Source organism: Lontra canadensis, unplaced genomic scaffold (genome assembly GCF_010015895.1).
Source record: "Lontra canadensis isolate GAN:19392208 unplaced genomic scaffold, GSC_riverotter_1.0 scaffold8, whole genome shotgun sequence".
Lineage (NCBI taxonomy): Eukaryota > Metazoa > Chordata > Mammalia > Carnivora > Mustelidae > Lontra > Lontra canadensis.
Window position 1 is genome coordinate 1,210,226 of NW_022631002.1, and position 13,243 is coordinate 1,223,468.

The 13,243-nt window shown below is 67.7% G+C and overlaps 1 protein-coding gene across 1 annotated transcript in view; it reads right to left on the reverse strand.

Moving 5' to 3' along the window:
• Positions 1 to 3,457: 3,457 nt before the first annotated feature.
• Positions 3,458 to 13,243, reverse strand: part of ZFPM1 (zinc finger protein, FOG family member 1) — a 63,270-nt gene continuing 53,484 nt past the window's right edge. Inside the window, exons 5-10 of the mRNA XM_032853785.1 lie at positions 10,887 to 10,989; positions 9,129 to 9,332; positions 6,051 to 6,281; positions 5,625 to 5,720; positions 5,400 to 5,546; positions 3,458 to 5,205 (exon numbers count right to left, since the gene is read on the reverse strand). Coding sequence (XP_032709676.1) covers positions 3,473 to 5,205; positions 5,400 to 5,546; positions 5,625 to 5,720; positions 6,051 to 6,281; positions 9,129 to 9,332; positions 10,887 to 10,989 — 2,514 coding nt within the window. The 3' untranslated portion in view covers positions 3,458 to 3,472. The remainder of the gene's footprint in view (positions 5,206 to 5,399; positions 5,547 to 5,624; positions 5,721 to 6,050; positions 6,282 to 9,128; positions 9,333 to 10,886; positions 10,990 to 13,243) is intronic.

Here is a 13,243-nt window from a genome sequence, read left to right on the forward strand (position 1 = left end):
AGTCTCCTACGTTGTCCCCAGGAGTGGAGGGGTGGCTGTGCCATGCAGGAGGGGCTGTTCTGGCTGAACAGGAAGGGAGGTAGAGGGAAGCCTAGGGCTGCTTCCACTGAGAGCTCCCGGTGAGGCTGAAGGCCAGGCATGTGTGTGAGGCTGGGCCAGGGGTTCAGAGGAGACCCTGGTGGCAGACAGGAGGCCGGCTGGCCGAGGGTGTCCACGTACCGGGACAGGGGCCGGGGTTGCCTGTGTTCCTCTGGTGTTCGCTCCTGTGACGGCCGGTCCTGCCCCTGCCCCCTCGTCCTGCTGCTCCCTCCCTCAGGGGCCGTAACCCTGGGGTCACATCCGAAGCGTTTGCTACTGCCTGGCCTGCCTTCTCCGGTGCTCCCCTCACCCACGGCCCCGTCCCAGCCTGGGCCCCTCTTTTGCCGGCTGCTCCTGCTCTGTTCCCCCGTGTTCCATCCCAGCAGGGACCACAAAGCCTCCCATCCCCACCCGGCTGGCGTGGAGCCTCTCCCCCCCCCGCCTGGAGGAGAACAAGGGTCAGCCTTGGTGCACATGATATGGCCACAGGCTGCCCGGCACCCGGCCTGCTGGCCTGTAGAACTGAGTCGCTGCTGGGCCCTGGCATCAGGAATGCCCGCCTGCAGGACTTGCCAGAGCCTACTCTCCCGCCACCACACCGGGCGAGCTGGCAGCATGGGGATGCCTGTGGGATGTGCTGGGTGGTGGACAGCAATGACCAGGGCATGCGGGATGTCTGGTTAGGAGGAGATGGGGTCAGGTGGTGACCTTGAATGCGGACCATGTGCCATGTGTGCCAGGAGCTGTGGCTGGACATCACCCGGTCACAGCTGGCTCCAGGGAGATGCAGCTGGCGTAGGGCAAAGGGCAATGGAAGGCAGGCGACAAACGGGACTGGGATTCAGAAGGGTCCTGGGTGGGGCTGGCGCCCCAGACGGACTTCCATTCCTTCTCGACATCGGTGACCCGAGTGCCCCTCCCAGTGCCAGGTGCCAGGGGCACAGGAGGCACTGGTCAAGGCAGGCGGGGCCTGGGGGAAGGGGTGACAGGGGTCCCCAGAGTGACTCCTGCTGTGGTATCAGGATGAAGGGTCAGAGAAGGTCCCTAAGCTGAGAGCCGTGTGCTGTGAAGGGCAGCCCCTCCTGGGAGCGGCCCCTGGTGGCTGGGGTAGTGTGGAGCTGCGTTGAGCCGAGCTGTGTGGTGGGTGAGCAGGGCTCAGAGGCCACCTCTGTGTGGTGGGAAATCCCGAGAGCCTGAAGCAGGGCGCAAGGCTACCCTCAGAGCACAGCAGTGGGGACGAGCTGCAGTGGCCGTGGCGGTGGCCAGGCCACGGGGCAGGGAGAAGCGGTAGCAGTCCCCAGAGGTAGAACCTATCACACTCGCTGATAGCGTTTGGAAGTGGGGGTTGAGGGAGGACGGAGGCAAAGTCACAGACCTGGAAGCCAGAGGCAGGTGGCAGATGGGGGAAGGCGCGCTTGGGGCGATCTAGAACTGCTTCTGAAGGGGAGGGTGGCACGTGTCACTGGCTTGAGGAGCAAAGGTTGCTGGCAATGGCCATATCTGAGCAGAAGCAGGGAAGACGGGGCGGGGCTCCGGAGGGACAGGTGGGTGCAGTGCTCAGAAGGGGCTGGGCTGGAGAGAGATGCAGGGGCAACAAAATTCATGTGCCCCCCTCCCTCGCCCCCCCCAGGGAGAGTATGTCTAAGGAGAGCTTCTAGGGAGGGCCCTGAGAGCCTCGAACCCCCTAGTTAGAAAGGCAGCGGGTTTGGGAGGTGTGGCCTGGGAGCAGGGAGCACCGGGTTTCCTGGAGAGGGGCCAAAGGCCTGAGCTGCCCCCGGGACGGTGTGGGCGTAGGGGAGATGGAAGGGACTCGAGGGGGTGGCATGGGCACGGGTGGTGTCTGCAGGGCGTGGGAAACTTGGGGTCTGAGAGGGAGGTGATGTGACCTAGGACCCCTGTGCAGGAACCTTAATGAGGTGCGTGGCGCTGCCTCCCGGCGGCCTCCTGAGACCTGGGTCGGGGCGTGGGCTGCAGGGCCCAGGACCTCCCTGGTGACAGAGGTCAGCCCAGACCAGTCCTAGGCTGGAATAGGAATCACGGGGTGTTCTTGCCCCCTGAAGGGGCTTTGGGATGGGGGCACACCCGCTCGCCTCCCCCGTAGGCGGGGGACCGAGGCCCTTCCGTGTGCCCTCCTCCCACAGCCCGCGCAGTTCCCTTTCGGCCCCCGTCGGTTCATCAGGACTCCTATCCCTGATGCTCCCAGCACCCCTCAGATATTTTATTGTAGTTTATGTTCAGTAAAGTTCACTTGCATTAAAGTTCTACTGACAGTATGTGTGGACATCGGTGACGTCTGCTTCCATCCGGGGTCTGAGGCCTCCGGAAGTGTCCATGCAGACTCGTGCAGGACAAGGCAAAGGGGCAGGGCTGAGCGCCAGCGGGCTTCCTCCGCCCCGGCCTCAGGTGGCAGAGGCCAGGGCATCTCGGCTCCCTTGGGACCCTCCCTCGACTGACTTCCCCAGAACGGGCTCTGGTGTCTGGTCAGGCCCGGGGCCTGGGGCCTGGGGCCTGGGGCCCCACAGGAGGGGTGTGCCAGACAGGCAGGGGCCTGTGGCTGATCTTGTCCAAACATGGGCCCATGACCCCATGACCCCACAAGGACTGGGTGGGAGAAACATGTGCCTTGAGCAGGGAGAGCAAGCCGGAGCGGCTGGTGGGAAGTTGACTGGGCTGTGGGGGGTGTGTGTGGAACGCTCTGCTTCTTCTGGCAAAGCTGGGAGGACGGATGGGTGCTTTCTAGCAGAGGCCGCTGGCCGCAGGGTGAGAGCATGGCTGGACTCTGCTGGGGTGTGGCCACCCAGGTCCTGCGGTAAACAGCGGGACAGACTGGGGTGGGAGATCGCCCTGGAGCCCCTACAGGTGCCATGCTATGCCCAGCTCAGGATTTGGCTCCCGCTGGCCCCAGGGCACGCTGTGGGACCCCCTGCCCCCTTCCCTGCCCTGCCCACTGAGTCCTCTGGTGCCTGCTGGATGCCTGTGTCCCTTCCCTCCCCACGAGCCTTGGCAAGCACAGGGCTTCCTCCTCCCCTGCTGGCTGGCCAGTCCGAAGTCCTTCCCTTCGGTATCTGGTGGCCAACCGCGAGCTTCCGGTAGCGCCCTGGAAGGCAGCAGAGGGCGGGGAAGGTCAGGGCGTGGTCCCCAGTGCCCCAGGCGGGTCCAGAGCGGCCTGCAGGGCTGCGACCATCAGGATGTGCTGTGGCGTCTCGGGACTGGGGTTCGGCTCCGCTCTGGGGCCACTGAGCACGCGACCCCGGCGGTGGCCCGGGCGCCCGGTGATGGCCCGTGCGTCCCCTGCCCCCGGGCCCGCGCGCAGACAACCAGGCCGCGCACCGCCGCGCTCTCAGGCTGAACCTCTTTATTAAGCCCGCGGTGCCGGCTGTAGTGTGGCGGCGGCTCAGGGCCCGTGCTCCGCCGCGTGCGAGGCGCAGTAGTACTTCTTGTGCGCGATGAAGGTGGACAGGCTGCTGAAGCGGATGTTGCACAGGCGGCAGTACCGCTGGCCGCCCGGCGCCGCCTTGCCCGGGGTCTGCACGCCCTTGTCCGCGCGGGGCGGCGGCGGCGTCGGCGGGCGCGGCGGCCCCGCGTCGGGGCCCGGGGAGGGAGGCGGCGGGCCGGGCCGGGGGCTGCCGTCGGGCGCGCCGGGGCCCGGCTCCCGGGGTTCGCGGCCGTTGAGGCCGTCGCGGGGGGCGGCGGGCGAGGGCGTCCGGGCGCTGGCGGGGGGCTGGGCCAGCAGCAGGCCGTGCGCCAGGCGGAGGTGCTCCACGAGGTCGCCGCGCACCGGCCCGTCGGGCGGGCAGTAGGGGCACACGACGGCCGCGTCCTCGGGGGCGGCGCGCAGGCGGCGCGGGGCCGCGGGGCACGAGAACTTCTTGTGCGCCAGGTAGGCCTCGAGGCTGTGGAAGCTCACGCGGCAGGCCGTGCACTCGTGGTAGTCGGCCAGCGCGGGCAGGGCCGCGGGCAGGGCCGCCTGCCGCCGCGGCTTCTTGCTCAGGTCGATGGGGCCGTCGGCGGGGTCGAGCCCACCGCTTCCGGGCCGGGGAGACGGCGACGGCGACGACGACGACGACGCGGGCGGCTCGGGGGCGGGGCCGGCGGCGGGGGGCGGGGCCGCGCCGGCCGCGTGCAGCTCGTACAGCTTGCGGCGCCTGCGCGTGCGCACGGGAGGCGCGGCGGGCGCGGCGGGCGCAGGGGTCCCGGGCGTCCCGGCGGGCGCGGGCCGGCGCGGCGGCGGGTCGTGGCGCGAGGCGCAGTAGTAGCGCTTGTGCACCGTGTAGGTCTCGTGCCGGCTAAAGTGGATGTTGCAGGCCTCGCACAGCGTCCGGCGGGGGTCGTCGTCCTCGTCCGCCCCGCTGCCCGGGCTCGGGCTGCCCCGGCTGCCCCCCTCCGCCTCGGGCTCGGCCTCGGGGGTGGCCGCGCCGCCCGCCTCGTCCTCGCGCGTCCCGGAGCGTGGCGACGCACGTCCCGCGTCGGCGTCTGCGGGTGGGGGCCCGGGGGGCGCGCGGGCGGGGGCCGGGGGCGCCTTGGGCCTGCGCGCGGGGGCCGCGTCGTCGGGCGCGCGGCGGCCGGAGCAGTAGAGGCGCTTGTGCACGTAGAAGTTGTTGACGTTGTTGAAGGTGATGTCGCACTCGAAGCACGTGGCGCCCTTGGGGGCCCCCGCGAAGAGCCCGGCCTGCGCCCCCGCGCCCGCCTGCAGCCGGCTGTGCACCAGCTCGGACATCTTGGCCAGGATCTCGGAGGCCGGCGGCGCCGCGGCAAACTGCGGCAGGAAGAGCGTGCCGGCCGCCAGCCCCAGCTCGCCCAGGCCAGGGCTGCAGTCCGCCGTGGGGCTGGACAGCTCGGCTTTCACTCTGGCCGCCGCGGGGCTGGGCGGGGATGGTGTCCGCGATGCGGCCGGGGGCCCTGGCTCCGCCTCGGGCTCTTCCGTGGCAGCCTCCGTCTTGATGGCCCGGGGCGCTGCGGGGGGCTCGCTGTTGCCCCCGTTCTGGGGGGCGGCTCTGGCCTCTCCATTGGTGGTCTCCACCGAGGCCTTCCTGTCCAGTCCTGGCGATGGGGTGGGCGCCAGACCGAGGTCGGCAGAAGCCAGGGGGCCGTGCAGGGCCGTGGGCTGCTGGAAGCTGGCCAGACTGTCTGCAGGGAGACCCCAGGGGCCACACTTCAGGGCTGGAGCAGGACCTACCTGGGCCAGACCTGAGGGGGAGGGCGGGAAGGGGACAGCTGGACTGGGCAGAGGTGGTGGAGGGCCAAGATTGAAATTTACCCCTGGCAGCCATGAGGACCAGCCCCATCCCTGCCCAGTCCTCATGGGGAGCCCAGGGCCTCACCTGGGGGGAGCTTGGCAGTGGGGTGCCCGGCCCCTGGTGAGTAGATCTCAGCCTTGGAGCCCGGCTGGCAGACCATGTGGTTGGTCACCAGGTGGCTGTAGAGGATGTCCCTTGTGGTGGAGATGAAGCCACAGCTGTGGCAGACACCTGCAGGCAGGCTGGGCTATCAGGGCCCTGGGGTAGGGTGCCCCCCCCACCCCCATCCCCTTCCCGGCCCCCACCTACCGCTCAGCGTGTCTGTGTGCACCTTCAGGTGCCTCTCACAGTTGGCCTTGGTGGTAAAGGCCGACAGGCAGATCAGACAGATGAAGGGCCGTTCTCCTGGAACACAGGGCTGAGTGAGGGGTGGGCTCCTGGAGCCCAGCTGGCCAAGGACCTGTGACATGGGGTGGGGGGTGGGGGGTGTCTGTGTGAACTCTGCCTTCTCTGCCCCTTGTCTCCTGGGGCTGCGGCAAGGGCCCGGCCCCGAACTGACCCTTCTGATGAGCACAGGTGGGCCACGTGCTGCGGGAGCACTGGGGTGCGGTGGGAGGACCACACAGGCTTGTCTGTGGCAGGGCGGGCAGCTGGGGGCCAGAGGGGGCAGAAATGCATTGCTTGAGGGCGCGCACGCCCTGTTGCAGACAGCGGGGGTCCTGGGGAGGGGCTCACCGCTGTGGCTCCGCATGTGGATCTCCAGGGAGCTGGCGCTGGGACAGCTCTTGCGGCACTGGGGAAAGGGGCAGACGCGCTCGTTGGGGTAGGTCTCCTTGGGCTTGTCGTCGGCAGCTGCGGCCGCGGCACCCGTGCCCTGGCGGCTGGCACAGTAGTACAGCAGGTGGGCTTGTAGGTTTCTCTCGCTGCGGTACCAGATGCCACAGTCTTTGCAGGGGAAGACATCTTCTGTCGGGGGAGAGGCGGGCGCAGACTGAGGGGCCCCCGCACCGTAGCGGGGGGGGGGCTGCCCACAGCTCAAGGCCAGGCAGTGAGCCTCCAGAAACGGACGGCTTTGCGCGTAGGGCCTCTGACATCCCGAGGACGGAGATGCAGGAATGGGGGAGCGGGGGTCCCTCCCTCCTGGTCACTGCTGCTCACGCTCTGTCCCTTGAGAACCCGGGTTCTCTTTCTCTCGCTCTCCAGGATGCCATCGGACCGCATGGATGGGGGGGGGGTCTCTGAGTAACCTCCCCTCAGGCTGGCCCCCATGCTGCCTCCCAACCGTGAGCCCCCCGACGGAAAGATGCCAGAGCCTCTGTGGGGGCCAGTGGGAGGGGTGTGGCCGTGCCCGCAGACCTCCGAGGGAGGGAGGCTGGACGGCTGCCATGTTGCGCGTGTGACTAGGCAGGGGTGGCCACGTGTTGGTGAGGGCAGGCAGGTACCTGCCGGTGCTGGTGTGCTGTGAGCGGGTAGAAGGGCGGGCACGGACCTGGGCCCCTGTGGAGGAGACACCCGTGTGTGCGCAAGGGAGCCAGTCGGAGTGGCCAGGTGTGCAGGACACCCGTGAAGCACGTGGGCAAGAGGACAAGAGCAGAGCGTGGCTCTGGGCGGCCTCGAGTGGGGAGACTGGGGGCTGCGGAGGAAGAGGAGCCCTCCCCCTCTCAACTCCCCCCCCAGTGGTTTCACATCAGCTACCGATGGGTCATAACTGCTTAATTCTGCATGTTTATCTCAGACAGGAGGCCTGTGACTTTTCGGTTTATAGGAGCTCAGGTGGCAGGGGTGCGGGGTTTTCCCAGCTGGTGCAGGTTTTTTTCGTGGGTGGTTCTTGGGGTCTTTCTAGCAGGGCGGTGAGGAAAGCTGTCTCTGCTCCACGGCCCGCCGCCCCTTGGCTGAAGACACGGCAGGTGGAAGCCTCATTCTGGGCCCTAGGACGTGTCCAGGCTCTAGTGCAGCTTAGGACCTGGTTCTCACACCGGCATCAGATGTATCCCAGGTCCCCAGTTACGGCAGAGGGGGCCCTTCTCCTCCCTCTCGTGTTCCTCTGATTTGGGGGCCTCAGGGCAGCTCTGTTCGTTGGCTGAGGCGCTGAGCTCGAACTGTAACCTGAAAGCACCTGGTGGGTTTGTTTCTGTCCCTGTAGGGCCGGGGCTGGGAAGGGTGCTGCGGGTGGGGAGAGGGGCTGGGCCTCAGATGCCCGCTCAAGCCCTGGACATAGGCCTGAGGTTTAGTGAGGACAGTCATGGTCCCCCTGCCCCAGGGCTGACCCGGGCCAAGTCCCGCTGGTGCGTCCGGGAGACCTGCACAGACGCCCATGTTACTATGATCCCTCTGCACAGGTGAGAAGATGGAGGCCCAGGGAGGTTGGGTCTGACTTAAACCAGGTATGGTGGACTCTGTACGGAAGCTTTTCTAGCGCTCAAGGCGGAGGTGGGTGCTGGGGGGAAGGGAATAGGGTATGTAAGGGGTGTAGCCTGCGATGGCAACGGTCCTGCTGTTTCTGGGTGAGGTGTGGACACCAAAGCGTCAGACCCAAGGGGGGAAGCCGTCCCAGCAGCTTGGACTCCCTTGGCCCCCTCTGAGCAGCCAGGACAGAGGACGGGGCCGGGGGGTGAGGCTGGCTCAGTGCTGGGGGCTGGACGGACCTTGCTGGGTCACCCTGGGCATTTCTGCTCCTGGCGGCTGTGGTGAGCTGGCCGTCCCGGGCCCGGAGAGCCCCTTCCAGTCTCCCTCCCCTGCAACCTCGGTGTCTGGACGGGCTCTACCTGCTCAGCACCCCCTCGGTCCCCCGCGCCCAGGCCCCCAGAGGCCCTGTGCTCTCCCTGGAGGGCTCTGGGGCTGAATATCCACCTGTAGCCCGTCCCTCCCCCACGTCATTTCCACCAGCCCACAGGTGCACACGGGCATCGCCCGAGTCTGAGCGACGCAAGCCACGTCCCCTCCACACCCTCCCTCCTGCTCACTCAGCTCCGTGGTCCTTTCTCTGCCCTGGGTGTCACCACAGCCAGGACGCCGTGCCCCCCCACTGCCCTCAGGTGCCACCTCCGGGGCTCCCCTTTGGTGGGGGTCACGGTGCTCAGCGCGAGACACGGCAGGTCCCCGTCCAGCCTGTGCTGCAAGCCCGCCTCGTGTGGGGCTTCTCCGTCACTTCTTTCCCGTCCTGCGGCCCTGCAGTTGCCACCCCTCATGGCCCGGGGATCTCGGCCACGAGAGCGGACCCTGCCCAAGTGCCCGAGAGGCTCCGAGAGGAAATGCGGGCCCTCGCCTGGTACCACGCTGGTAGAACCACGTTGCTGGCTTAGGCCCAAGCGCTCCGAATAAAGTTGGCCACTGCCATCCTCTGTTCGTGCCCCCACTCTGTGAGCTGCGCCATGCGGGGAGCCGGCCGGGCAACCCTGGAGCCTGGACCCCTTGGTTCGTGTGTGTGGAGTGCAGAGGAAACCCTACTCTGTGTGCAGCCGCGGTCCAACCCTGAGCATCCCCGCAGGGAGTGAGCGAGTCTCTCACCCAGGTGTTCTCATGGGGTGGCTCTGCCCCAGGGGATGCCAGGCCGTGTAGTGACGCTTGTGGACACGGCCCTGGCCTCTGCCGGGGTGGGAGCCAGGCTGCTGCTCTGCACCCCACCATGGACCCGTAACCTGCTCCTTGCCCAGCTGGCAGGGGGAGAGCAGGTGGGGCCCGGGGACCCTGTGGGGACTGCCACTGCCTGGGGCCTGCCCCTGTCCCCCACACTCATCGGCTGCAGCATGGCCTCCGCCGCTCAGGTCCCAGTGCTCAGCCCCGGAGCCCAGGGGGCATGCGTCGTGTACTCACTGTTGATGACCGCCGTGGCCAGGATGGACGCCATGCCGGCCTGCTGCGGCAGGAGCTGGATGTCGGCAGGGGCTGGGCCCCCGGGCTCTGCTGGCTTCTTCACAGCGTGGCTGGGGGGGCCCCCAGGCTCGGCCGCCATGAGCAGCACACTCAGCCGTCCGCCGGTGGGCACCGGCTTGGTGAGTCTGCACCAGAGGGCTTCGTCTGTGGGGGCGAAAGCCTTGGTGATGGGAGGGCTGCGGGCGGCTCACCCTCCCTTTCCGAGCCCCTCTGCATGGCCCTCTCCTGGAGACCAGGGTTCTGAATGTGGGCGGGGGATGGAGCCAGGCCCCCGGCGGGGTGGTGCACCAGGCTCCTGACGGCTGGGTCAGGCCCGTCTCTGTAATGACCATCCTGCCTCTAGGAGCAACAGCCTCATGGGAGGCCCCGAGGGGTGCCCGCATGGCTGCCCTGGTGTCCAGGAGAGCGGTGGCCTGGGGGACAGGCAGCAGAGCCCAGTGCCCCACGGGCCCTCCCCTCCCCACTGCTCCCCTGAGAGCTGTCGTTCCCGTGGTGGCCGGCAGGGGGCAGCTCCAGCCAACCTCCCAGGCACCCGCCTGCCCACCGCCTGCTCGTGCTTGAGGCCACCAGGAACCCCACACCTGGAGCTGCAGCCCTGCCCCCCACCTCCCAGCCCAAACTCACGCCTGTCCTCTGTGAGGACCTTGTCCTGCCTGGCGGACGGGGGCTGGAGCCCTGCTGACCGGGGCGGGAGGGGCAGGCCACGCAGCACTAACTGGCCGGCGTCCTGGCCGGGTTAACACACCCGGGGCTGACGGCGCATCCAAGTACCCTTCGTGGGTGGGGGCTGGGGTCCTCCCCCACCCTGCAGGGCACAGAGGAGTGGAGTGTGGCCAGGTTCCCACCTCCAGCAAGCCAAGGAGTCTCCTCGGGGGAACTGAGCTGGAGAGGGGGCTGCCCGTAAGGCCCGCCGGGCTGGGCATGTGCCCCTGGCCTGCCCCGGACGGCCTCTGGCTCCCTCCGGAAATGAGCTGCCCACGGGATGGAGCTTGTCTCCTCTAGGAGCATGCCGCGAATGCACCGCGTGTGGGGAGGCAACGTGGCCAGGCTCCCCGCACCCCAGAAACATTGCAGCAAAGCAGAGCCCCCCACAGGGGAACGAGGCCACCTCCTGTGGTCGCAGGGCACACACCCTCCCGCCGGCTGTGTTGGCCAAACCTGGCGTGGCTGCAGAAACTGCCCTGCTGTCCTGACGTCGTCCCCTCGGGGAGGGAGGAGGCCCCGGCCTCACATCTGAGTGGCCTGAGCTCTCGGAACTGAGCAGTGTGTGTCGGGGTGGGGGGGTGTCCTTCCCCTCCTCCCTCCGGAGCCACTCCTTCTAGAAGATGCAGGGAGGCAAGGGCAGAAACAGGCCCGAAAAGGCCAGGGGATGTGGCCCAGGCCTCACTGGCTGGGTCTGAATGTGGCCCTCCTGCCCTTCCCGGAGCACGGCGGACTGCACAGGACCACAGGCTAGCAGACACTTGGCCCCTGGGGCCTGGGATTCTCTGCTGACCCTGGTGGTCTGCTAGAGACCCGGGGAGAGCAGCAGCATGCCAGCCCCCCGAGACCCTGGGGCTGACCTCCTCCATCAGGGCGTCCCAAGGCCTGGCCCTAGCTCACCTACTCTGCTGGGGCCAGCAGGCTGCTGTCCCTTTAAGGCCAGCTGAGTGACCCCCACCTGCCGGAAGGCCGCGAGGGAAGCACCATGATACCAACCCTTCCTGTAGACCTCCGTGTTGGCTTCGGCCTCGGTCAGGGCCTGAGGCAGCAACCGCAGCCAGCAGTGCTCGTCCTCCAGCAGCAGCGTCCGGGCAGGGCCCTGCGGGAGAGGAAGGGGACTCCTCAAGGACAGAGCACGGGAAGAGCCCGTTCAGGGGTCCCGCATGGCGCCGAGGGAAGAGGCTGAGCCCCCTGGCAGGAAGGCCTCCCACCAACGCAGCCAGTAGCCGGCCCCTTCTACGCCCGGGGCATGGGGCTTGCTTAGAAACCACGGCCCAGGCAGCCATGGAGAGGGGATTCGCACCCAGATCTGGGCTCTTGCCCTGCCTCCCTGCTCTGGCAGGCTGTGGAGTAAACAGGGCGGCCTGTGGGGGCATGGGCCAGATCGAGCATGGGTTCCCCCCACACTGGCCCCCTAAGTGAGCTAGGTCTGAGCTGAGGCCAAGAGGGGCCTTAAGGAGAGGGTGTCTCCCTAGAGAGGGGCTCCTCTGTCCTCCCTGAGGCAGGGCACGGCAGGCCCACCTCTGTCCTGTCTGTCCTGAGGCCAGCACACGGCAGACACTAGAATAACCTCCTGGGCCCAGAGCTGAGGTCCCCATGCCGAGGCTGGCTCAGCCTCCCTGAGGCTCCCAGAGATGGCCATCCGTGTGTGGGCTTAGCCCTTCTCCCACCTCGAGGGAGGGAAGGGAGGTGGGGAGAAGGGGGAAACGGGGGCGAGGCTTACACCAGTACCACCTCGCCCGGCCATGTCCTCTCCCTGGCTCGGTCTACAAGCCTGAAAGACAAGAGTGCTCTGGGCTCAGCTCCTGAGGCTGCTACCGGGGTCTGCAGAGTGGGGGCAGGGGGGTCCCTGATTGTTGACACCCAGGGCCACCCCAGCAGGAGAGGAGGCATACAGAGCCTGGTGCTGGGGAGGGAGAGCTGCCTGCGGTCCCACTCCACAGCCCGGCCCCTCATCGGGGTGAGGAGACCAGCACGGGTCTGGGGAAGGCTCCAGGAGGGACAGAACCCTGGCCTTGCTTTGCCCTAGGAGGTCGGGGTGACTGCTGCCACACCCGGGCCCTCTGCCCCAGTGCCGGACCTGGGACTGGGCTGGCTTCGCTGAACAGGGGAGCCCAAGCTCTGCCCCCAGGCCCCGTGGGCAAAGGCACAGCACGCACCCACTTTGGGGTACATTTGTTTTATGCAAACAAGTGCATTTTATTCGGAAGTGGTGCACGGGGACCGTGTACTGGAAAACCAGTCTCACCTGGAAACGCTGCCTCCCAGACTGGGTGGCTCTGTGCACCCAGGGGCCCATGCAGCTGCCAGCTGGGACACCCCCACGGTGGGACAGTGTCCTCAGATTTGGGGCACCTCCCTGCCAGGCACAAGCGCAGGTACTTCCCTGGGCTCTGGGGTCCAGTCCAGGCGTGGCACCCCCGTCCACTCTGCCCGCACCCCCCCACCGTGCAGCAGACGCGGGCCCCCGAGCCAAGCATTCCTGCGGAAACTCCCAACAAGGCTGGGGCAGCGTGGCCAGTGGGGTGTGGCCTGGCCATGGAGGCGGAAGCAGTCTGCACCCATGCCTGCCCTCTCTGCACAGGGGCAGTGCCCCTCCTCAGAGCTGTGACCCAAGCCCGGTGCTTGTCACAGACCTGCCATCGTCCTGCCACCGGCTCCCGGCAGTGGGGCTGGGTGGTCAAGGCTGCTTCTCAGCCCTGCCAGGGCACCAGGAAGCACCGATCTGTGCGACCCCCTCCTTCCCAGCCATGCCCACCTGTGCGCAACCAGCACAGAAGAGCCCCCGCCCCCCCCCTTGCGGCCAGCAGGACACAGCAGACAAGGGCTGCGCATTTGGGCCCAGAAGGCTGCCGTCCGCAGTGGCCACAGGCCAACCCCGGGGAGAGCATCTCCATCACAGAGCGGCTCCGGGCCGGCTGGCCGCAGGCAACACCCTTCTTTTCGCAGACAGCTGGGGACCCCTCAGCTGCGGAGCAGGACACCAGCTGGGGGTCCCGCCAGCTCAGAGGGGCCACAGTGGGGGGCGGGGGAGCGGCCGGGTGGGGCTGCCGCTGCAGTGGGTGACCGGTGGCCCCCGAGTCCCGGCTGCGCTGACCGGGCCAGCAGCTCTGGGGCTGCTGGGGGGGGGGGGGGGGCCTCCTGAGTCTCTAATGAATATTAATGAGCAGAGGAGGGTGAAAAAAATTAATCTGCCTGATTCTCCGATTGGCGCTGTGGTAACGATATGAAATCTAATTATTCGTTCCAATATTTCTAAACCTCAAACTGAGACTGACAGCCTCCCGGTAGGGTTAATGCTTATCACTGGCGCGGGCTGTGTGCTCCCAGCATGATGAAAACGCCGGACTGCT